At 38.5% G+C, this 24,783-nt stretch overlaps 1 protein-coding gene across 1 annotated transcript in view; it reads left to right on the plus strand.

Annotated features, from left to right (window-relative positions):
• Positions 1-24,783, plus strand: part of RNF32 (ring finger protein 32) — a gene marked incomplete at both ends in the record, with an annotated part of 84,830 nt that overhangs the window by 48,959 nt on the left and 11,088 nt on the right. Inside the window, 3 exon segments of the mRNA XM_082293605.1 lie at positions 21,981-22,127; positions 22,130-22,184; positions 22,187-22,246. Of these exon segments, the coding sequence (XP_082149731.1) occupies positions 21,981-22,127; positions 22,130-22,184; positions 22,187-22,246 (262 nt within the window).

Here is a 24,783-nt window from a genome sequence, read left to right on the forward strand (position 1 = left end):
CCAGGGCTCGCAGTCACAAGGGTACTGAGGACTTTCAGCTCCTGATTTTGTCTCTAAAGGAATGGTTTGTTGAAGGTGTTTTGTGCAGGAGCACATTTTAGTTCATTGTGCTCACTGTAACTATCTATTGATGCCAGGGAGAACTCCACTTTCACATGCTTATTGAAGAATGTGATGCCAAGGCTTCCAGAATAAGGTATGGAATCCTTTTACAGTTTTATAAGTAATTAAACATTGATTTATGGTAAGCCTTGTTTAATTGCAGGAAAAGCTAAGAAGGTACTGCAGGAAAGGTAAAATATTCACGTGAGTTCCTGGTTTTATTATAAAAATGCAGAAGAGGAACTGTAGAGTCTAGCCATGCAGAATTTTATTTCGTTATCTCATTATCTTTTATTCATGTTAGAAGCTAATCCAATTTTGATGCAACTCTGTAAATCTGACACAGGAAAAAATTCAAACTATTGTCTTAGTTTACATTTGTACCCTTTCTATTCTATTTCAAGCTCAATTTCTCCAACCAGCCTTCACCTCTCATGATGAACCAGCATGATTCTGTCTTACTGCGCCCTTGACAATTCATGGCTCAGGGAAGATTAAGAATAAGAGAAGAGTTTGTCTCATTGAGGACACTGGGAGGAAGAAATGCAAAGATTGTAATCACTAAAGCCTGCATAAGCATCTATTTACTTTTAAAAATCACATTTCCTTGTAATAGAGGAGAGAATTTTAATAGGTTACAATAGTGACAAAATAGGAGTATTTAATAAAACGCTAAAGTGAAATGCAAAAACCTATAATCCAAAAGGCATTTCTTTATCAAATGTGTGCAGGATAGCAATTGTCAGCAGATAACATTAGTAGTTAAACCCAACCATCTGTTTAAGCCAGGTCATGTCACTCAAAGTTTAGGGTCAAATAATGTTATAAAGTATCAGAGGTGATGAAGAGATGGACACAGACTAAAAGAAAGAAATGGTAGAATGTGAGGTACAAGATGAATGCTGAAAAGAGGCACAGATATTAGGAATATGAAAATACACCACTGGCCTGATTCTCATTTGCATTATGGAGTCTTTATTCCTCTCTGTTTATTTAATGTGGCTTTGAATGAAAGAAAATTAAAAATCCATAACCCCACTGGATTTACTGGCATGACCTCATCTGCTTCAGTACTGACAAGAATTTAAATCTTATTCTTCAATAAAATTAAATTATTTAACATTAAAACTGGTTAAATAGAGAAAAGGGAAAAAATAGTATTCATATTCCAAAAACTATTCAAACAAATTAGATTTCTAATTTTTTATTCTTCATTTACGCATATTCACCTGAATTCATTTTCAGTTGCGTGAATGGAGAATATTGCAAAGAGTCATACTTGATGTGAACACCCTGGGATGGGCATCAACAGCTCAGTGACTCCATTCAAGAGCAAAACCATCATCAGGTAACCAATCCCAAAGTACCAATATATGCTACCAATATAATCAACTCTTCTTGGACAGATTCAGGTCGGGTTTTAGTTTGAGCTGCTTGAAATTTGAGTGATTTCAAATTTCTCACAGAGAATTGCATTGGTTTTGTCACAGGAATAGGTGTGTTTCAAAACAGCTTTGAAAAAACTAAACCCAGGTGAAAGAAAAATCATGTCATTTAGTTGGAAATATCAGGTGCAGACAAACAAGACTCATATTTTGCAGTGATAAATCCGAATATGAGATGTGCTAATATACAAGTCAGAGAGCAGAAATTCCCTGCACATACCTCCCTAACCAAACCTCTCTCATAAAGGAGGGAAATGGAAAAACAGTTTCCATCCTGACTTCCTCACATGAATCTCACTGTCAACAGAGTATCAACTGCTAATGAAAGGTTCCTTCAGACAGCCTTGTACTTTACTCTGAGTCAAAGTATCATGACTGCTTTCACCTGCTCCTGCCAGGATAATCATCTGAAAGTTGATCAAACATATCTGAGCCTGTACAAGAGCAAGAACTGCTGGAGATGGATGCTGTCAGGTAGGAAGATGTCTTCACGCGCTGTTTGTTCTGCACTTGTCACCTCCGGATCACAGAACCTCTGTGTGCACCTTTCTTTTTTATTATGCCAACACTGCAGTCCAGCAGCTTTCATTCCTGAAAGCTTGATGAAAATACGTGATGATTTTTTGAAATATGAGAAGAAGCTGCTTATCTTTGGAAAGATGTTTTCTTTGATGCTGGTGTAAAAATGCATGGAATGCATCTAAACTCAATTAAGGAATATTTGTAGTATCACTTAACCTCTTGCAAATGCTTCCTAGCCAATTCTAAAGAGAGCTGACATTTTCTTTGAACAGAAGAAAAAAGGGATCAGGGAGATACATATTAAAACTTACTTCTTGTGGGAATATGGTCTGGGAAGTTTCTTCCCAGAAGAGAAAAGTTTTAGGGCTGCCAACAAAATGGAACATTATGTAACATCATGTCATTGCTTAAAGGTTGTGATGCCTTAAGAGGCCTCCCAGAAATAGAGACTGGACAGGAGTAAGGGAATAAGGCAGGTATTTATTTGAAAGGCCTTCAAAGGTGCCCCCTGGGGAGCCAGAGGCCATTGCCAAGATGGATCCCGAGATGGACAACAGCTCACGAGTTCTTCACACTTTTATAGGTTTGGTTCATTTGCATATCAGGGTTAATTCTCCAATTAAAGCTTCAGTTCAATGATGTAATTTCCCCTCTGCTTGCCCCCCTAAGAGGCTCTTTGGTTTATACTTTTTGGGCCTAGGATGGTCTGGGTGATCTTGGAGAGCAGGCCCAGAGAGGCTTTGTTATGTCTACCTAGCACAAGAGAGCAGAAATTAGCAAGCTACAAGAAACCTCAGTTACACACTAAGCCACAAGAAACCTCAGAGTTACACACTAAGCAGTACAGAATCAGGAAAACCTAAAAGTTAAAACCTAGGCATCAGTTGGATATAGAAAACATTCATTACCCGAGAAAATTCCATCTAAAGGTGCTGAGCAGTTGTAAAGACATCAAAATTTTTTTCTATTTCATTAAAGAATGTAACTACCAAGAAACACTGTACCTTAGTTCTTCTACTGCACAGATTTTTACCACTTCCAAATGACAACATAAAAAAGCATTTTCCCACCCATGGAGTCTTAGACTCAGGTACTCAAGAAAAATTGGTGTGTTATTCAGAGGTGGCTTCCAGTTCATTCATTTGAGAATTTCATTACAGCAGGCAAACAGGAACATAGTGGCAAAGATCTGATAAAGAGCAGACAGCATTAGTAGGACATATCTGTAATACCACCAAGTCTGAAGGAATACAGAGCTTGTCTTCTAAGGTGGCCATTCCAATCTAAAGTAAGTCACAAGATGCTGCCAAGTGCTGTTACTATCTTACTATTCAAGTATTTTACATGCCTAAAGTTATTAACAGAAAACCAGCTTCTTTACCCTCAGCTCCCCCCATCAATACCTCTAGGAAACACACTGGTGGTCATACTTCAGCTCCTAAGGTCTCGTGGTCCAGATTCTTACAGCCCAAACTCCATCTGAAGCTGAACTGCTGCTTGTTGCCTTTGGGTGTTCAAGGAATCTCAAATGACAGAGAGCACCAAACAAATGGAGGTGAGGCTCTGTGAATCATGGATCTCCATGTCCAGATCCATACTATGTCTCTCCAGGGCTGGTGTTTTTAACATAAAGCTTTGGAGGAAGAGAGAAGGGATAGTGCAGTGCAACACACAGCATTTTGCACCCCAGCTCATTCAGTTGAGACTGCCACCTCCAGGAAAGTAATTCCCAATGGGTATAAAAGCATAAATAAAAAGTAACAGAAGCTGAACTGGTTTGGGTGTTTAGATACAGCAAGAACAAGGAAAAGTGAGCATCAAAACACTTCAAATCTCAGCTGCATTCTTTCACTTACATGGATGATACAACTGTGACATCAATGGGCTCTTTTAAAAATGATAGTTAGCAAAGAAAATTGGAAAATAATAAAATTCTTTGACTGCTCCAAAAATGCTTCCAAAGGAAGGGTGTGTATTTATTCTGCCAGCAGAAGGATAAGGCTGAAGGTGACAGATGAGGAATTAAGCAGCCACTTGATAACATAAGCATTATGAAATACTATTCACAATGACCAGGTGTCAGCTGTCCTTGATTACCATTCAAGAATAGTAATGGAATTCTAGCATACTATGGACAATTTTCTCCACCACACTTCTGCCCATTAGAGAAAGGTGGTCAGGAATTAAATGAGTGGAGTTTAAGCTGGCAAACATCTGCTCAAACTAATGTGCATTGCCACAGTATCTACACACAGTCGCTGCCATGCACAAAACCATCCACAACCTGTCCTGACTGAAGTTTGCTCAGATACTCATGCCAAATACCCAAGTATTTGCCAGACTTCCTGGAAGGGATTTACAGCCCATACTCCCAGGACAATATCATTAGTACTGGCCATTATCTACTTTTTGTACAAAGGGTACAAGCTGTTGACCAAAGGCTATTGTATCATGAGATAAATTACTTCCTGGAATTCCCTGGATAAAGGCACTGAGAGGTAATGCAATACATAATGATCTCAGGTGGTCTTTAGACTAAGACTAAGCTTCCATAAGGAGGAGAAACTGGAATTTCCTACACTGTTTACTGAACGGGGGCATATTTTAGTAGTTCCCAATCAGTCTGCCTTTAGCATCAAAGAAGCAGCAGATCAGTGGGATTTGGGATTTTAAGTCCTGGTTCTTACAGGGCTTTGTTGCAAAAAAGGAGCAATCACACTTGCATATATCTCCTGGTTCCTCCTGAAAGAACATGGCAAGATAACTAATGAACACACTAAACCATATGAAGAATCATGAGTTTTTCTAATTTGTTTCCTCCAAAATATGTTTCCAGTTTGTTTTGTTTCATTTGCACAGTGTTTCTTCATAAAGATTTATCAGAAGCAGAACGCCCACTTTTGCACTGTTCCAATTCACGTTGTAGGTGCTCTGCCCTCTCAACATCCAAGCCTTTTGGTTTTGTTGTGTTATCTAAGTGACTCAGACTGGGAAGATCTGTCCCTCTGCAGGTTTTGGATCATCATGAACAAAATATTCTAGGTCACTTTGGTGTTTAAGCCTGAATCCAAATACATTGATACCTGATAAATACTTCACAGGTGTTTAGGTATTGTACCCTGCCCTGGCTGGCATAAGGACAATTATGTAATGAAGGAACAAAGATTCCTTCCATGTTGAGCTCTTACTTCTAGTTATAAATTGTATCTCTGTGGGAGATCAAGAGATTTCTCTCCTTTCTCTTTTCTTCTTTCATTCTTCTGGTTCTTTCTCCCATGTAAACCTTTCCTTCTGTATTGCCTTGTTTTTCCATCCCCCTCGGAAAGAATGCTCAAATGCTTTTGACACAAGAATACAACATAAAAATAATGAAAATCCTTGAAAATAGGGGATCTTATTTACTGGTGGTGTGAAGAAGAAACAAAATCAGTGGGATATAAGCAGAAATAATTGACACACAGAATGGAAAAAAACAGCGTGGATTTGATAAACATCAAAACTAAACAGACTTGCATGTAATTTGCCTGAGATTTAAGACCTTTTGATAGCCTAATCTAAAAGTTAAACATCCCAGGAACTAGGAAGAGATGTTGATTGGACAGGGAGGATATCAAAGAAAGAAGGCCCTTGCATATGGAGAAGTGAAGGCAAAGTGAAGTGATTGGCAGGTAACCACAAGAATCAATACAAGGACAGTTTCACTCAAACTGGACATAACATAAAATAAGAGCACATAGCATGGCAGAAGAGCTTAGCAAGAATGAAAATAAAGAAAAGGATGGAGCAGTATTAAGTTTGCTAGCAATAATTTTACAAGTGATCTGAACAAGCTAGGAAAGCATTTGGCTTCCTTATTGTAACCTGCATAAAAGCAGGTTAAAGAGACTTTTACAGCAGTAAAAACTAATAAAACAAAACACATTCTGTGCTACAAAACTTGGCAAGAAAGCTCCTCCTGATGAGCAAGTATAGTTTCATCTTTTGGATCTCTCCTGGCTGCTTAGGTCTCAGTGCTCAGCAACTCTTAAAGAGAGTTAGAGCAGCAGTAAAAACACAGAGATAATATTATAAACATAATAAATATAAATATCCTAATATTTACATACAAAGAAAAATCTCCATCTTCACTTAACCTTCTCAATGGGCATAAGAAAAACTTTCTCTGAATCTGTTTTGTTCTAGTACAAATCACCACTTAAAATACTCTTTCAATGACTGAATACAAATAAATAAACAGCAAGTCAAATATTTTTCTCTAGCACTAGGTTTAAGAAGAGTATTATATCACTTTTCTTAAATAGCCACCTAAATACAAAAATTTTTCATTTCTTTACTTAAGAGAAATATCACAGTGAATATATCTTTAACAATAGCATCCTTATTCCTTAGCAGTTAAAAAGTAAAGCCACCTTCTAGAGATCAGTAAGGAAAAATGACAATAATTTGAACTACAAGAAAATTCTACTATTGGAAGTGCTAAGAACACAACTGTGAAAATGAGCAATGAGCAAAATTTCCAGTTAAACACATTCGGAAGTGAAGTACACTGATCAGTTACAGTGTCAAATAAAAGCAAAAGAAAAAAAATGGGCAGTCCTCAATTTAGAAATTCAACCTTTTCTTACATTATTGCAAGCATTTTCAGGGAACTCATCATCTTACACCTGTTCTAGCAACAGCTTCAAACAATAAAGGTGTTATCTTTGGATTTCAAAGCACTATTTAAAACAAAAAGACAACATAAAAATGCTTTTGATGATGCCAGAGGAAACAGAACTTATGTGTGCAAAGACTGGAGTTAATCAAAATAGGTATTTTTAAGATGGTTAGGAGGCACTACAAAAGCAATGAACAAAACTTTCTCACCAGCAGGAGATTATGGTTTACAGTAGAGAATGCAGTATCTACAGAGGGCAGCGCTCTTAGAAAAGGCTGTCTCAGACTTCCCACTAAAATACCATCTTTGCAGGAGTTGACAGCTTCCTCAAACTGTAATGATTTGGGCTGAGAGGCTTGAAAACTGCTAAGGCTGAAATTTTAGAGAAATGTTGGCCCAACAAAATTCTGCTCTTTCTCAGGGCTGGGAGGATGAATACATTTCTTTCCCTATTCCCTCTTCCCCCCATCTTTTGCATTTTAAATAAAAACTACCTTTTACAGCTGCTTGGTGGAGATGCTACTGCTCCCTCCATGACTCAGATCAGGATTTGGAAACATGGCACAGCAGTTGCCATAGCATCAATATTCTGTTGTTCTTGTGAAAATGTCCACAAATTCAGCCAAGTTATGAGTTTCTGCACATCTACCCACACAGACTGAGCGGAAATTTTGACTGTAGAGCAAATAATAAGTAGCAAAGCTGGACCCACTGAAACCTATTGGGGCAGCTGGAGTGTGTGTACCTTGTCCTCCTGAATCAGAGGTCCATCCCCTGGCAGGGCTTGGTGTGCCTTTCTGTCTGTGTGCACCTACCAGGCCCACCAGCAATGAAAGCTGTATGCTTTCTCTTACTTGTGCCTTTTATTGCCTCTGTCTGCTATCCCCTCTCTCCTCAGTCATGGTTAGAAAGGTACACTGCAAGTTATCCCAGTGGAATGAGAATGAGGCAGAAAAGTTTAAGGATGATTGGATAAAGAAGTTCAATTACAAAATTCACAGTGGAAGCTGGGCCACATAATGAAGAACAATCAACAGCAGCAGATTGTCCAGTGCATCCATGGCTTTTGTCTTTGCCAGTGTGTCAAGCAATCAGCATGTTTCTAGGTGCAACTTTACAATCACCTTTCCAACCAAATTGAAGTCTCACCTCCTCCCACAGGACAGCATTATGAAAATTAAGGCTGGAAAAAACCCAGCACTCTGGAATTCCTCCATAACTTTGTTTCAGCACCTTAGTAGTTTTGGACCATTAGATGATCATCTACATGAAGCCATTTCATTCCATGTACCAAGAGGCCAACAGGCTGGGAACCCATCACAGCTGGAAATGCGCAGAAAATGAGAATGCCATCTTTAAGAAACTCTCTCACTTACAGCAGGAGTTGAAAGACAGGCAGTGCATGAGGAAAGTTTAAATTGTGGTCATAAAATTAAAAAACATAATCCTCTAGTGTTGGAGTCTGGTCAGTTTTGGCCACAACCTGTATGGTGCTGAAAAGATTACTCTGAACTTTGAAAAGATTACTCTGAACTTTGCACTGCTGAACTCTGACTGTCTGGCCCGTACTTTCTGAAAACCCAGATTGCCTGAGATCACAGATTTGATTTATGAAACGGCTGAGAATCCAGAACTGCTGGAGTTGGCCACAGATCTGCTTTCTCTACAAGAAGTGTAAAGTATTCTGAAATGTAAGAGGTTTAAGGCATCTCAAATTAATAAAATTGATCACTTTTACCTTGCATTTCACCATTTTTTCTGTCCTCATGCATTAAATAGCAAAAATACTTTTAAACAGTTATTACCCAAAGGATTAATAAACCACCCTCTTATGGTAACGCTACAGAAAGATACTTGAGGAAGTTGATAATCATGCATTCAATGCTGGACAGAATGGTGTGCAGCAAATAACTCAGTGGTATACACTGAGCAATTCAGATAAAAAGAAACATTTCATAAAGCTCCTATTCAGCAATCTCTTTTGTATATGTTAAAGGCACAGACATCTCAGAGAAAAAAGTAGCTATGCAATCATGTAATTTAATATCCCTGTCAGGATGATGATGAACAATTGAAAAAATAACTGGAATTAGGATTGCCTATGTATTTTCTGTTCTCTCTATACTTGACTTTACAACCTTAATACTCTTGTAACAAAGCATATGATATACTGACTTACCAAAATCCATTTTTCCAATATGAGCATTTCCATGTCAGGGATTTGTAAACACTATTTTTTTGTATTGAAGTCCTACTAATATTTAGAAAATTCAGGAACTTTAAAAAGTCACAGAAGATTACATTCAAAAATATTAGTTTATTATACATTTCTAGTAAGTTTTAATACTGAACCTGCCTTTCAAAAACACATGCAAATACTATCATTTATCACGCAAAGGTGTAAGACCATGACCAGTGACCCACTTTGGAGGGTATGGGGGTAGAGGCCAGGGATCTGAAAATATCCACTTTAAAATGTCTCCCTTTAACAGGGATCAATTAAAGAAACTTGGATCAATTAAAGAAATGGTTTGCCATTAAACTATGGCTCTCCCACACACCATTTAAATACACACTTGACTCCCATTGAAATGGTCAGTTCAACTTAAATTAGATTGAACTGTGCATAAACAAAAGGCTACTGGAGAGCACAAAACTCCCATAGCACCCTCTGCTGATAAAGAGGGAATGGGATTAACATTCATATGGAGCAATTCCACAGAACAGGCAAAGTAACAGAGGAAAGTGAAAATGGGTTTTCATTGCGGTTCAGAATTTAAGCTGCTGCTTTATAAAGGGACCCTTTCAAGACATTACACTCAAAGGCCCAATCCTGCAGTCCTTACTCTGGCAAAATTCCAGCTGAAGTCAATGGGAATATTGCCTGTGTAAGGACTATTCAAAATTAGTCAAACTGTCTGAATATCATTCAATCAGCTCTAATCACTGCATTGAGAATAAAGGCCGTAATTTTAGCAGGTTTTGTCACTTTAAATTCTTCAACAAATACTTGCATTATTCTCTGTAAATCATCTTGCCAAGCAGTATTTGTCAAATAATTGGACAATTTTTTTCCATCAACCATTGAATAAATTATGAATAACAAGCACTGATTTAACCATGTGACTCCCATCAGTCAATTCTTAAGTTTCCTATGAAGGGCTTAACTGGAGGTTTTATTGGTGGCTTAAACATTAGAGAAAATCTCATTCAACAAGAACTACTCAGCAACCTTTCCATCAGTATCGACAACGCTAAAACTGAATGGCAATTTACTTTTTTAATTGTATGGACTACCATAAATGTAGCATGTTTTTGAGAGGATGTCTGATTTTACTCATTCTTCCAAATCCAAAGTATAATTTTAGAAAAAAAATATGCAAAACTCTACTTAGGAGAGATGATATATGTAAAGAGATTTAATAATATTTGTCAAATCAACAGATATACTTGGAATAAATATTTATTTTCTCTCAGGCACATAAGCCTCACACAGGCACAATAGCTACATCACATTAGCAACAGCATTTGTGTCCCTTATTCAACAAATATTATGCTGGTTCTTTCACCTCTTAGACAAATTCTAATTAGAAATATGAGGGTCTTTAGGAAATTTTACTCTCTGTTAATAAAAAATTAAACTAGAAAATAAATATGCATTTAAACAGGCATTTCCTAGGCATTTAAAATAAAAAAATGAATCTCTATTTAAAAAATAGGGAGAAAAATTAATTTAAAATGAGAAATACCAGGGCATCAGCATGCACCAATAGCCCAGCAACCAGTATCTAAAATATTAAGTGACTTCTGGTTTAGAAGAAGAAACAGCTCCTTTAAAAGGTCTATTATTGTGCAATACAGTGCTAGGAGAAAAAAACTTGGGTTTATCTGAGCTTGTATGGCAGCTATAGTCACTGTGACTTGAAACAAATAATTCTGAATATTAATGATGTCATCTGAAACTGTTCTTCAGCAACATCTGTCCCTCAGAATGGCACAAACCCTGTCACGATGATCACACACAAGGCAGGGATGGCCAAGCACAGGCACAGCCAGGGCCCAAGGGATCCCTCTCCTCCTCTCCTCTCTGGAATGAGCACATGGGCTCCTTCAATGACTTTCCACTCAGGCCAAAACACACAAAAACCAATAAGAATCTGAGGAGGCAAGGGCAAATGAGAAGGTGAGCAAAGAAGATGGTCATGAGAGTTTATAAAGTGAAGGTGACTGGTAAAACAAATGAAAACCTCACAGTGAAAAATGAATTATAGAAGGTGTTACTATTCCATGCAGTGGCTTGCCCTACAGAAGCAGCGGGGATTCCCTCTCTCTCTCCCTCATGTGGATGTAACTATCTGCACAGGTTTTTGTCTCATTAACTCTCATTAACTTTGTGTTTCCCTCTCATTAATTCACCTTTTATTTCAGGTAGTATCAGGAAGTGCAATTAGCTGCATCAAGCACATTTTCACTGCACAAATTATTTAGCTGGTAACTGTGTTTATAATTAAGTGGTTTAACACCACTTTGTTACATATTTTCAGTTGCTCAGAACCTTGCCAAACTTGAGCTGTTTTCCACGCCAGGTTTCTGTCTTGGGAAGAAACATTTCTGGAAGATTTCTGTAAAAACCTTCCATGTGAATGGAAAAACTGTTTTGTCTACATTCAAGACATTTGCGCCTTTCTCAGATATTATTGGTGCAGTAATTGCAGAAAAAGAGATAAAATTGGGGCATGTCCTTCTACATGTGCTCAAGGGAGTCTTGTCGGAGTTGGCAGATTTAAAGCTTCTGTCTTTGGCATGTTCCACCTTCCCAGAGCTCTGAAAATGAAACCACTTTAACCATTTTTTACCCCCAGCAGTTGACCAGCCTCTATTGTTGTCCTGGTAGTGTACATAGAATGTTTTCTGCACCAGTGTAGGAAAACACAGGCACCAGGATCAGAAAAATTGTGGCTCTTACACAGCCCGAGATCTGTGGATCCACAGCTGGGTGGTACAACCTGGGCAGTTCAACCACATCACCAAGCCTGCCTTGAGCTCAGTGTGGGCCACAAAGCATTAACCTGGTTTTCCAGAAAGATCTTGTAGGTCCCAGTAAGCTGTATGATGCAGAGAGTTAGAGGCAGAAGGCAGGTTCCCCACCTTGAAGCTGATTCGGGCAGATGGCAGAGGAGGAGAAACACCTTGACAGCTGTATGGACTTTTAAACTGCCTCCTGCACTCTCAGTGCTCCCCTTTTGCTCTGTGGAGCCTAGGTAGAATAGTTTAAAAAGCCCTCCCTGATGCCAATGGAACATAGAACTGGAACTGGGAAAAAGTAGAAGAAAGGGCTAGACAGGAGCAGACTGGGATATGACAGAAGAAATCTGCATCCTACAGCAAAAATTAGACATCAACTTTGCATTGACTGTAAAAACTGATCCTAAGCAGCACTCAAAGAAGCCCACATCTCTAAAGACACACCCTCTAGCCTTTGCACAGCCTTGCTTTCAAATTATGTCAGTCTTGTGCTCTAGGTCTCTGCTACAATTGCCCTGGTTTTCATATTAAAAACATATTGGGGCAAGTTCTCTGCTGGTGTAAACTGGCAAAGTGCCACGGATTCTCATGGAACTGTGCCAATTTTCATCAGCTGTAAATCTGAACCATTCTTGCTAATTTACTTGTAAAGAAGCTCCCCACATGCCTCTAATCATTTCTATTTTCCCCCTTGACCCTTCCTGTGTTTGAGGTTGGGGTTTTATCCTAGAAACATGGTGAGAAAACGCTTTATTTTGTTTCATCAGCAAATAGGGATGTCATTAGTCACCACTTCTAGCCTCTCCTCCAAAATCAGATTCACAATAGGGTGCAGCACAAAAAGGCCTGTGACACCTCCATGGTTTGGGAAGGTGCAGGAAGCGACACACACAAGGCAGCTCAGGGAGTAAGACGTGGTGTGTCAGAAAAAGTGGTGGCCCGTGCTCTGTCTCTGTGGTCGTTTAAACACACCTACAATGATCCTTGGACATCCCACTGACCGATTTATTTTTCTGAGGAAATCTTTTGCTTTCTATCACCAACCTAGTTTTCCCCCTCATTGGCTTTATTTGTCTCACTTTAACTATTAAGTTTTTATCTTTATGCTGAGCTGTGCTACTAGCTTCTCTAGAAAAACTTTGTCCAGTATTTTTTGTGGAACTCATGTCTTTTTGATAAAACTATATATGTACCTGTAAATTTCTCCATTAAATACTTAATCTTTGAAATATACTATAAGGCTGGAGCAGCAAGATATACTGTTGCAACAATCAGGGTTATTTTTCCTTAGAATTATACTCCATCCAGACTCTTTGTAGATTTGGGTCTTTTATCTTTAAGGAATTTATCAGTTAAGTGTCCTGACACCAAAAGAAGTTCACCATTGTAATTTCTGGAAGCATTCTCAGAACCACTTACCCCAACACAGTTTTGTATGAAGCTGGCTACCTCCAGTTTTCCTCTATTGTATCACATTTTCCTGATTAATTACCTAACTTTTAATAGGAATTCAGTTAGCAATTCTTTAGCTCCTTCAGATTCCTTGGACGAATGCCACATGTTCTGACTTTCACTGTCATTTAATTCCGTGGGTTGTTGCAAACCCTGTATATACATCACTGCTTTTGGCAGCACTTGCTCTTTGTAAATAGCAAACACTAAAGCAAGTGGTTCCTTAGGATCTGCTCTGCTGAAGTTCTAAGCCACCAAAACACTTTGTTTCTGCATAAGCTCTTTGTCTTCTCAGTTTGTTCCCTCTGTGACTTGGTGACTCCTTATGTATTTTCAGCACATTATCACTATAAACCTTCTTCAAATTTCCTCTAAATATTTGAGTTTGATTACACTTGTATTACAAGGAAATGGCTTTGAAATAATAATAAACCCCTATTTTTTAAAAACACACACCAATGTTGTCATCTACCTCTACTCATATTCTCCTTAAAACCCCGTTGGAGAAGAAAACAGTCTTTGCTTTGTGCTCTTTACTGTCACTCATAACCTGTTCAAGGTAGTACTGAGCCCATATTTTCCCTCTTGGTCCTATGCACTCTTCACTTTTCTTGTCTAAAAAAAACCTACGGGATTTATAGAACAACCTGCCACTTCCACATCCCAATCTCTTTCTTACACAGTATAGAGAAATGAATTATTGCACCTCATTGATTTTTTAACTTAGCACCATATTTCACATGTGATAAATTATACCTACATTATCCTGATGCCAGACATTAAGCCCTACTCAGAGTTTCCTTTAAGCTCCTTATATCAGTATTTGCAAGTTTTATTATTTTACTGAAATGTTCCTCTTTAGAGGTGTCTTTTCCCCTTGCTGCACCACAGATGCAGTTGTCTATTGTGCCTTCTGGTTTTGGGTGTATATTGAAAAGATGAGAGGTCTGAGCAGTTAGGAAATGGAACATTTTCATCTGCAAATACAACAAGGAGAAAAGCAAAATTATAGGAAAAAATCCCTTTCTTGTGAATATTGTTTTTTGCTGCATACACTTTCGTTCTATGAGGAAATGTGTAACACTAAGCAAGAATAAGAAATACTTTTGCTTTGTATAAGTTGATGAAACAAAGAACAGAATACTGTATTTTTCAAGTACATTAATTTTTTTAAGTTGAAAATTTGTATAATGCACGGGATAATGCATTTATATAATGCAAAAAAGACAGGAAAATATTCTAGGCCTAGTCAAATATCTCAAGAGTGGTCTGACAAACCCAATCTATTCAGATTAGCAACAGAAATTGAGGGATGACTTGATGACATCATTAATGTATCTTTTCAAGGAGAAAATAATACCAGTTAATAAAGAGCTCTTCAGCCTAGCTGAGAGAGGCATAAAAAGAGCAAATGGTTAGAAGCTGATGCCAGACAAATTCAAATGAGACATAATAAAGAGTAACAGTCATGATGATTAATCACTTGAAAAAACAACCTCCCCCAAGTTATGAAATTTTTAGATGAAAACTTGGTGGCTTTCTGAAATATCTGATTTAAACAAATGGTGTACGTTCTAAACTGCATAAAATTCCTTGCACGATCTTAGAAGGTCGAAGTGGGTGATCAAACTGTGCCTCAAACCAGAAAGTTTTAACATGTGGCAACGTCAGAATCACACAACCATTCATAACTATTCATAAAAAAACCTGCTGGTTTTCTATAACTGTCTTTTTTGAATTCTCTTAAAATGCTGAGTTTGTGAAACCATTTTCTAACCCTCAGTCTTGTTACACAAAAGGTTAATTTCCCTTCAGACATATCAGGTAAAAAGCAGGTGAAAGTTGTATTTAAAAAAACACTCCTGTTTCAAATAGCATTTAACATAAAGAGAGAGAGGGAGAAGAGGGGGGAAAAAAGACACGAACACCAGCTCTGGAAGTATTAAAAGCATGCTCTGAAAACCTCTGTGATGACAGTTTGAAGAAAGCAGCTTTTATGTGCTACTGAACCCATCTCCACAATGTCTTTTAAATGCAGCTGTTTACCTAGAAAATATCAGCAAGGGCCAGAATCTGGACTAGATGAGGCACCTTTTGATTGCAGACAGTGAACTGAATCTTTAACTAATAAATTGTTCCACACCTTTGTCTGAAACAAGAAAAGCAAAGGTCTTCATTTTCTCACAAGAATGCACAAGCCCCCTCAAAAGCAGTATGGTTTTCTACATCTAAGTCTCAGTATTTGTTGACTTAAAGAGTTTGTATGAATGACAATGCACATCACTGGTTTGTTACTTCTGTCATCTGTGCTACTGAGTGTACCTTGGCTCAGATCAAAGTTGAAAGCTTCTTAAAAGATACACAAACCACAATGTGACAAATAGCATGCTTTGTTTGACACAGCAAACAAGAAATTACTTTCATCAACCCAGGGAAAGAATCCTGTGTTTTCAGTGCTAATTCTGAAGGCAGCAGTGATGGAACCAGAGCTTTACTTCATCCCCAAGGAATGAGGACCTCTCCAAAGACAAACAGAAAGGAAGAAACAATATGAGTGCATTAAATGCTGGCAATGGTATGAATTCGAGGCTTGCACTCTACAGTACCCATTTTCAGAAAACTCACCCTTTACACAATTAAACGGATTTCCCACAAAGCAAAAAATGTCTCCATTAAGCAAATATTAATCTGACCGGAAATTACAGATTAGAACATACACAGCACGTCACAAATAGATCCAAAACTAAACATTCCTATGTCTACCACATTACACAGCCTCGTACCACACATGGTTAATGCACAGGCATCAGAAATACTGCAAACTGTTTTAGTTTTTTTACAGCAACATTATCTAAACAAATGCCACTGCGTTCTCATAAAATATTTGAAAGTTTTCACAAATATAAAGCACTTCAGATCAATAAATCCTTACTCTATGTGCACTATTGGAGTAACAAGATTTTCACTAAGACATATGCTCAGTAAAAATCAATGGTTATATGTGAAATCACATTTTGGTTGGAATCTAATTTGATCCAATAATGTATATATACAAATTTCCCTTTAAATTAAGCTTTTTCTCCCTGAGCAGGAAGTAATATTTACTTAACAGAACAGAGTTTTAATTCAACTATGAACAAGCGACAGCCTTTTCACTGACTTGTAAGGGCTTTAAATGAGACCTAATAACATCTCTACTACCCTTACAAACTAAAATTGCTCTGCTTTCCTACTGAGTCAGAAGCACATGCCTGAAAGTTAACAGAAATTCACAGAAAATGCAAACAGTAAGCAAATAGCATAACAATGACAAATACATAGTATGCCTTCGTACAAACAAATATGTATTTCATATATGTGAACAAAGAGCAAATGAGGTAAAACATTTTCAAACTCCTGAGAAGAAAGGGCAGACACTGTATTTTTGTAATTAAGAATGTCTGACTCAGTTCTCTTAAAACAGCCTTTAACAGGGCAACTACAAAGCTCTGTGACACGGTGTTCCTTGCTGAGTCAAAGGCAGTGCTCACATGTGCAGATTTGCCAAAACCTGCCCTCCTCAGCCAAAAGAAGTATTTCAAGCTGGAATTCCTCTTTAATGCGTTCAGACTCAGCTCTCATTGTTTATGACAGCAGTGCACTTGGTTCTCAGAAGAAATAGTGGCTTGTAGATTTCCAGTATCATAAATGTCCTGATTTCCAGTGGGAGAAAAAAGTCTCTATGTTTACACATGCAAATGTTTACCCATCCTACTCAATGTCTACACCCTGGAACCTGTTTGGAGGCAGTGATACAGCCCAGCATCCCTGGAACAATCCTACCTCACAACCCTTTCAGGGATAAGCTTAGGGCAGGCAGAGCCCTCACCATGCTCACGGCTCACCACACAGGCTTTACTTATTGTGTCCATACACATTTTTATAACATGTTCCTTTAGAAACCAGTTTGAACCAACCTGCAGAACAGTGCTACTTTCCTTTCACTTATATATGCGTATTTTTATTGCACTTTTTTAACACAAGTGTAAAAACACGTTACAGGCAGCAAGTTTCATGATGTGAAGACAGAATATCAGTGAAACTCATTACAGTTGCTACACTGTTTGCTTCAAACCTTTGCCCTAGCATTGCTCTTTCTGTATCAAATTCATTCAGCCCACAGAATTTAATAGCTCTTCCTGAAAAAAAGTTACTCTCCTCCCATTGATGACAGCAGGCCACTTGCCTCTGCTAGTTAGCAATACCATGCCCAGTTGCAGCTCTACAAGAAGAAAATAGATTGGTTCTTTGGCTGGTGCAATTCGCTCTAGAAGAGCAGAAGCTGTTGAATCTGTGTCTTACTCCTCCAAAAAGGTTTTAAAATTTACTGCACCACACAGTACCTCAACTGAGTGCAGCTAACCTTTGGCTTAAATCCTCATTTTTCCTAAGTCTTCTTAAAAAGGACTCTGTAAAAGCCAATCATTCTAGACAGATCCGAGATTTCAGCACTATTTAAACATACAATTAACATTTAAAAATTATGCACATGGATAAAACCAGGTATCATTAGTCACTTATTAGTCACCTTCAAAACAGGCAGCGTGTTCATTATGTTAATGTCCTTGGAGTGTTTAAAGCAACCTTTTGCATTTGAAGTGGAGGCTCGTGGTAAAAGGTGGCACTTAATAAGAAATGGCAATTACCAAGGCATGTTACTCTTCAGAAGACTGCAGTATGAATTTTAATTTCTTCCTGGCCATGTATCAGCTAAGGCTAACACAGGCCTTTTCGTTTAGAAGCAGTTGGAAGTACAGTAAAAGTGAAAAACCAAAATAAGAGACGACACTAATCTTCTCTGAGTTTCAATTAAGGCCCAGCACCTCTGGATTAAAGGCTTATTTTAAGGAAAAGCCTTAATTAAGCATACATGTGTATAGGATCACCTTAATGAGGTATGACAGAAATAGAAGAGATGGCAAACATTTGAAAAGAAGCTTATTAGCTGCTTTAGGAAATTCAGTCATAAATTCTAAAAAAAATGTAATGCAATACTGAAAAGACATAAGAATGATGAATCATGTTCAAGCATAAAACTGAAACCAAAACAGGTACAAAAGAGATTATTTTCAGTATCTTTATATTCAAATTTATACATATTCATTATTTTTCTACACATCAGTGGGTTGGGTTTTGAAAATATAACAGCATTTACACTTTCATTTAAATTTTAGACAGCAGAAAATCAACTTTTCTACTTTATTTCCTAATTAAAATTTATTACTAAGTACCTTTAAAAGTTTATATTTTAAAATATCCCTTCATCATATTACTGAGTCAGGTTGGGGGTCAGGCTAACTTGCAAGTTCACTTTAAAAACCGCTATTTTATCTTTTTATTCCTGCCTTCGGAAACAATCAGTGATTTAATGTCATTTTAAAGATAGCCACTTCAGCTGCTTTTTACATCTTCCCTACCGTACAGAGAGGTATTCTCATTTGCAGATTTGACTTTAAAGTAATTACTTGTAATTACAGAGAAGTGCATCCAGTGGATTAATCACTCCATTTATATGCTACTCAAAAGATTACTCTCAGGACAACCTCACTGCTTTTGCTCAGAAAATGTCACTTCCACAGGAAAACAAAGCTCTCCAGTCAGCAGCAGCTGAGAAGGACTCTGACAAGTATTTAAACCCAAAAAATTAAAGGAATGGTACACCTGGATTTGAGGCACCATCTGTGCCTGTCCTACTCATGAAAAATAAGGCCCACCAAGTGAGAACAAGGAAAATGGCCAGAGGAAGCCTACACTCCTATTAGAAGGTTTTTCACACAATTCTGGATCTGAAAGAAACACATCAGTGCTAATCAAAGGCATGGGCAGTGCTTCTGGCTCAGGAAGCTGCACTTCAAAATGCGGGAAGTCCCTGAAGAGCTGGTGCTGTACTGTCATAGGTTAGCGTTCTTACCATCTCCCTGAGCCATTTTCTTTCTTGCCTTGAACAAAAATGGGACACTAGGTGACAAAGATCATTGTTTGATCCATATGGATACTGTTCATCTGTTGTCTTTATAAAGATTTCTTTTCTTTCAGTGGTGACTCTATTATAGAGTTGCCAAAGACACAGGTCACCAAAATGGCAGTGAGGAAGCTGGTGAAGGCTCTGGAGCACAAATCCTGTGGGAAACAGCTGAGGGAGCTGGGGATGAAGAGCCTGGAGAAAACAAGGCTCAGGGGGGACCTTATTGTTCTCCACAAGTACCTGAAAGGAGTTTGTAGCCGGGTGAGGGTCAGTCCCTTCTTCCAGGTAAGAAGCAATAAAGACGAGAGGAAATGGCCTTGAGTTGGGTAAAGGGAGGTGTAGATTGAATATGAGGAGAAACTTCTTTGCTGAAAGGGTTGTCAAGCACTGGAACAGGCTGCCCAGGGAAGTGGTGGAATAACCACCCCTGGAAGTGTTTAAAAAAATTTTTAGATGTGGCACTTAGAGACACAGTTTGGTGGTGGATTGGCAGTGCTGGGTTAATGGCTGGACTTTTTCAAACCTAAACAATTCTATAAATCTATAATAATCACAGGGCCTGCCTCTCATCTTACCACCTGCCAGGTTAAAAATACACATTAAAAATTGAAAAACACAGCAAAAAAGTCTTCAAATCCAAATGCACGTGGAGGGTCAAAATTAATGCTCACTTAGCCCCAAAGTACCACACAGACATGGGGCTAAAGGGCAAAACAGTGCCTAGGGACAGTGGGATACAGGAAGTGTGCAGCTTCAGTGGTAGGAAAAATCAGAAAGCAACTATTCCCAGGGGCTTCTCTATGGGCAGTGACTGGGATCAAGCCAGGAGAGGCTCCATTCCACCCTCTGAGGAGAAGGGAGCAACACCTCCCACTGCCACCCTTCCCTCAGAGCCTGTGCAGGGCTGTGGGGTTGGAGCTGTGCGGGGAAAAAGGACAAGAGGTTGAAAATAATCATCATGGTTGGAAAAGACCTGTAAGACCAGTGAGTCCAACTATTAACCCAGCACTGCCAGGTCCACCACAAAGCCATGTCCCCAAGTGCCACATCCACAGTTTCTTTGCAGCACAGACACAGCCCCTCTGGTCATCCCATCTTGAGCTGTGGCCGGTGAAGAGCAGGGCTGGCTGTGGTAGCAGAGGAACAACCACACACTGAAAAGTTCAGATCTGGGTCCCAAGTATGGGAAGGACATGGACCTGCAGGAGTGAGTCCAGAGGAGGCCACAGAGATGATGAGGTGGCTGGAGCACCTCTGCTATGGAGACAGGCTGAGAGCTGGAGCTGTTCAGCCTAGAGCAGGGAAGGCTCCAGGGAGACCTTATAGCACCTTCAAGTGCCTTAAGGGACAGCTGGAGAGGGACAATTTACAGGGGAATGGAGTGATAGGACAAAGAGAAATGGCTTCAAGCTGAAAAAGGATAGATTTAGTTAAGATATTAGGAAGAAATTATTTACTGAGAGGGTGGTGAGGCCCTGGCACAGGTTATCCAGAGAAGCTGTGGATGTCCCATCCCTGGAAGTGTTCAAGGACAGGTTGGATGGGGCTCTGAGCAACCTGGTCTAGTTGAAGGTCCCCAGACATGGCAGGGCCGTAGAACAAGGTGATCTTTAAGGCCCCTTCCAAACTAAACCGTGCTGTGACTGTGAAGCAGCACAGCCCTGTATGCAGTGGCTCCTGTTTTTCACAGCTGAGGGGTCTCACTCCATCCCCTGCAGCCTCCACTCTGGTACCAATCACGTCCTCCTGCTGTGCCAGTGAGGATGTTGGGATGACAGTGGAACAGCTTCAGCCCCAAAGGGGCTGCCAACATCATCCCTGCTCTGTGTATCACAGGCTTCCCTGTCTACAGCAAACTACTCTTGCAGAACAGTTCTGTGGGGTTTATTGCTACAGCCACATCTTTTCCTCAGTTCAGCCTGAAATTTGTGATTCTTGCCATTTGTTTTGAATCCATTCCCTGTATATTGCAGGCAGCCTACTGAGGGTGAAATGAGGTCGACAGGAGAGAAACGAACTTGGTGATTTATGGATCCAAAGTTAACTTCTGTGCCTGGAACAGATGTTAAGCTCTTTCCCATGGGATCCCAAGGAGAAAACAACAGGAATTGTAGGTTCCTTGTCTGCTATTGATGAGGCTGCCTCTCCTGAGAAATATTATTCTTTTTATATCTCTGTTTGTAAAGGAACACTATTCTTGTCAAATCAGCTAAAGATTATCAATGGGACATCACGATTTTACATGGTACTATTTTCCATCTCTTAAAGGATAAGCGTGGGGAGAAACAGAGGAACAGGTAGATAAGCCCATTCCCTGTACAAAAATAATACATTCTTGTTTATATTCAGTGTTCTGGAAGGCAAAATTAGCCTTTGGGATTGTTTTTAATTATATGAAACTAAAATGTGTTCAGGCATGCCAAACTTTTATAGCTCATAATGAGTTTATTGAATATAATAATTATGGGCTCAGTAATTAAAACTCTAAAATTACTGCTATTTTATTTAATATATATAAATAATATAAATGATAAATCAAAGATTTCATTTGACTTTCTGTAAGTTAAAACTAGGATGTGTCAGAAACATCAATCCCAAATTTCATATTACCGTAATTGCATGTTAGGCTTCAACTACTGGATTTGTATGTGTACAAAAGCATTTAACAATTCAAAAAAGTGCAGAGTTTCTTTTAATTTACTATAATATGGATGGTTTTAAATCATTTATAACAATAATTATTCAAGATTGGTTGGGTTTTTTTGCTTTTTAGGGCTGCTCCTCCAAACAAGGGACGAGAGCAGTTTCTGCAGTTGCTCTACAGGATCATACAATAAACAGTCATCAGCTTCAGGATCCTTTATTAACAGATTCTTCTAAGTTAAGGACAAGGAATACCAAGAACTTTTACAAATCCCATAAATAAAAGAAATAGTCAGAATAACAGTAGCTACTGGACTAAGAAAAAAGAGCACCAAAGCAAGGAAGATGCAGAAAAGGAGTATCTTCTTGACCCCAGTTCTCCACAGCTAACATTAGGTAAACCATTCTGATTTGTAATTTTTGTTTTTATTTAAAATAAACTAAAATGCGGAAGCTAAGCTTTCTGTTCAGTAAGATGATTTATTGCTGAACAGCATAATATCTTGTTTTAAAATTTGTCAAAATTCAGCAGTTTAAGCCAGTAGGTAAAAAACAGAATTGCCATCAGTAGCTTAAATGCATCTTTTCATACCTGAAATGCATTTAAAATATTATTCTTGTGACAATGAAGGCAAAAAGGTGAAAATAGTGCATCTTGATGAAGACAAATTCTTCATTAGAAGCAAGAAGTACTTTTAATGTCTATTGACTGTCGTAACTTTTTTTACATTTTATTCTCAAGAAAACATCAGTGACTTTGATACTATATTTAGCTGAGGGAAGGTTCTAGCATTAAGATTTTTTTTAAGTCGATTTGAAACAGTTTGGTTTATTCCTTCTTCTGTAAAAAGACATTTACTAATGCTGCATGAAATGCATTCTTCGTTAATATATACCCAGCTTTGCTCAAAGTTAAAAAGGTTTGTTTTTACAATGGTCCTGGGGCTAAACCAGGGAAGAATTAACACCTGTAGCTAAATACCTTTTTCAAATTTAGAAGCAAACATGCAGCAAGATAAAAGTCACAGATGTGAGGGCTTGGAATGATGCCTGGTAGGAAAACTCACTTTCAAATAGTGTTATAAAAATACAGTTGTGGAGCAGCGACAGATACTGCTTAGAAAAACAAAGCCAGGGAGCATCTGAACAGGCCAGGAGACCAAATGTGCTTCCTGCCTCTCAGTTTCAGCCCTGTATTTCCCTTTTCTAAAGATTTCAACAGTATTTTTGCCATGAATGTCTTCTTGTGTCCATCCTTTCTGTTGCCTTGATTAGGCACTACTTAAAGAACCTTCTGGCTCCAGAATTTGCAGGTTTGAGCATAACGAGCCTTCATCATCATTAATAACTCTTTTATTTATTCTTTTTCATAGAAATGCCCTTAGGCCTCCCTGAAGATCAGGTTGCCTTTGCCACAGGAACCAGTAGTCACAGTAGTCCCAGCTCCAGAGGGAACCCATTAAACCAGGGACACTCCATCCCAGCAGCTCTGCCTTTGGAATCAGCTCAAGGTTCAGAGGGAAACTTCAGATAATGAACAACAAGTGAGTGTAACCAGTGATAGGACAAAGGTAATAAGATGAGGCAATTAGCACTTTATTTACATGTTTATAGTTCTAAAGATGGGAGGGCTTTTTCTTTAGTTCATTTTGAAGAGAGGATAGCAGGGGGAAAAACAGAAGAGAGGTATTGGGGTTAACAGGAACATCAATAATGAGTGATTATGGAAGCTGAATGCTGAGGTGAAAAAATGCAGCCCAAGTGTGAGCATGTTTTCTGCTATTATTAGAAAGACCAAGAATTTTCTCTTTAAATCACAGCATTGTCTGAATTGTCCCACATGAATATTTGTGCAAGTGATTCAAAAGACTGTGCTGAAATATTTTTTGAAACTTCAATGGTTCCTGGGATTTACCTTGTAGAATTTTCACCAATATTCTCATATTATTTCAAAATGAATGTGTCAAACTTTCTCTTCCTTAATAAGGATTGCACGGTTTAAATATTAAAACTGCAAAACAACTTTAAAAATGTAGTTTAATGCAACATTTTCTCCTTGAGTTTATGGGTAATCAAACAAAGTTTCATAGGTCTCCTATCATTCATTCTTTTCAATATGGGCTTGATTCCTAAAATCCAGCAGTAATAATTTAAAGGCATGTAAACACTTCTATAAGGTTCATTTTAGGATAAATAACTTGGTTGTAAATGGGTGTGTCTGTAAACGGGTTGGGCTTTTAAATTCGATGCATAAGGATGAAAATTCTTGGATGTCTTGAGCTGTGATAAATGTAGGTTTTCACTGCTTGTATTTTTTCAAAGTGCTGCATTGAGAATATCTCCATAGAGCTTTTTGCTTTGGCCAACATCCCTCCTTTTGTGTCCTCCTGCCAGTTTTCCTTCAGAAACTCTGTTGTATAAAAGCTTTCCTTCTAAACACCTGTATAACCTGTCTCTCACAAGTGTCCCATCTGGTTTGTATTATTTAGAAGTTCAATTTTGCTGCCAATCTCTTCTTGTTTGGCAGTTTAAATAATCCATTTGTGAAAGCTTTAAATAAGCATTTTCTCTTACCCCGGGGGTATACAGTAGGCTTTCCACAAAGCCATCCCATTTTCTTCCTTAAAACAGTCTCTGACCACACTGCTTGGAAAGAAACCAAGATTAGGCATTTTTTAGGTTGTGATACTGTCTTTCATGCTGTCATTGCTTTGCTTTCTAGTTCACTCCCCCTATACCCAGATTTTCTCATCACAGAGGCCATCCCTCGATATATTGGGCTATCAAAATGGGATAACAAAAGGGGGGGTCGATGTGAAACAAACCACATGTAGGGAAATCATTCCCCACATTGTTCCAAAAGCATAAACTGACCCAGCTTGAAACCTCAAAGCCATCCTGTTGTTCTAAAATATGGATTCAGATTGATTTAT

The sequence above is a fragment of the Coloeus monedula genome (assembly GCF_965178545.1).
Source record: "Coloeus monedula genome assembly, chromosome: 1".
NCBI lineage: Eukaryota > Metazoa > Chordata > Aves > Passeriformes > Corvidae > Coloeus > Coloeus monedula.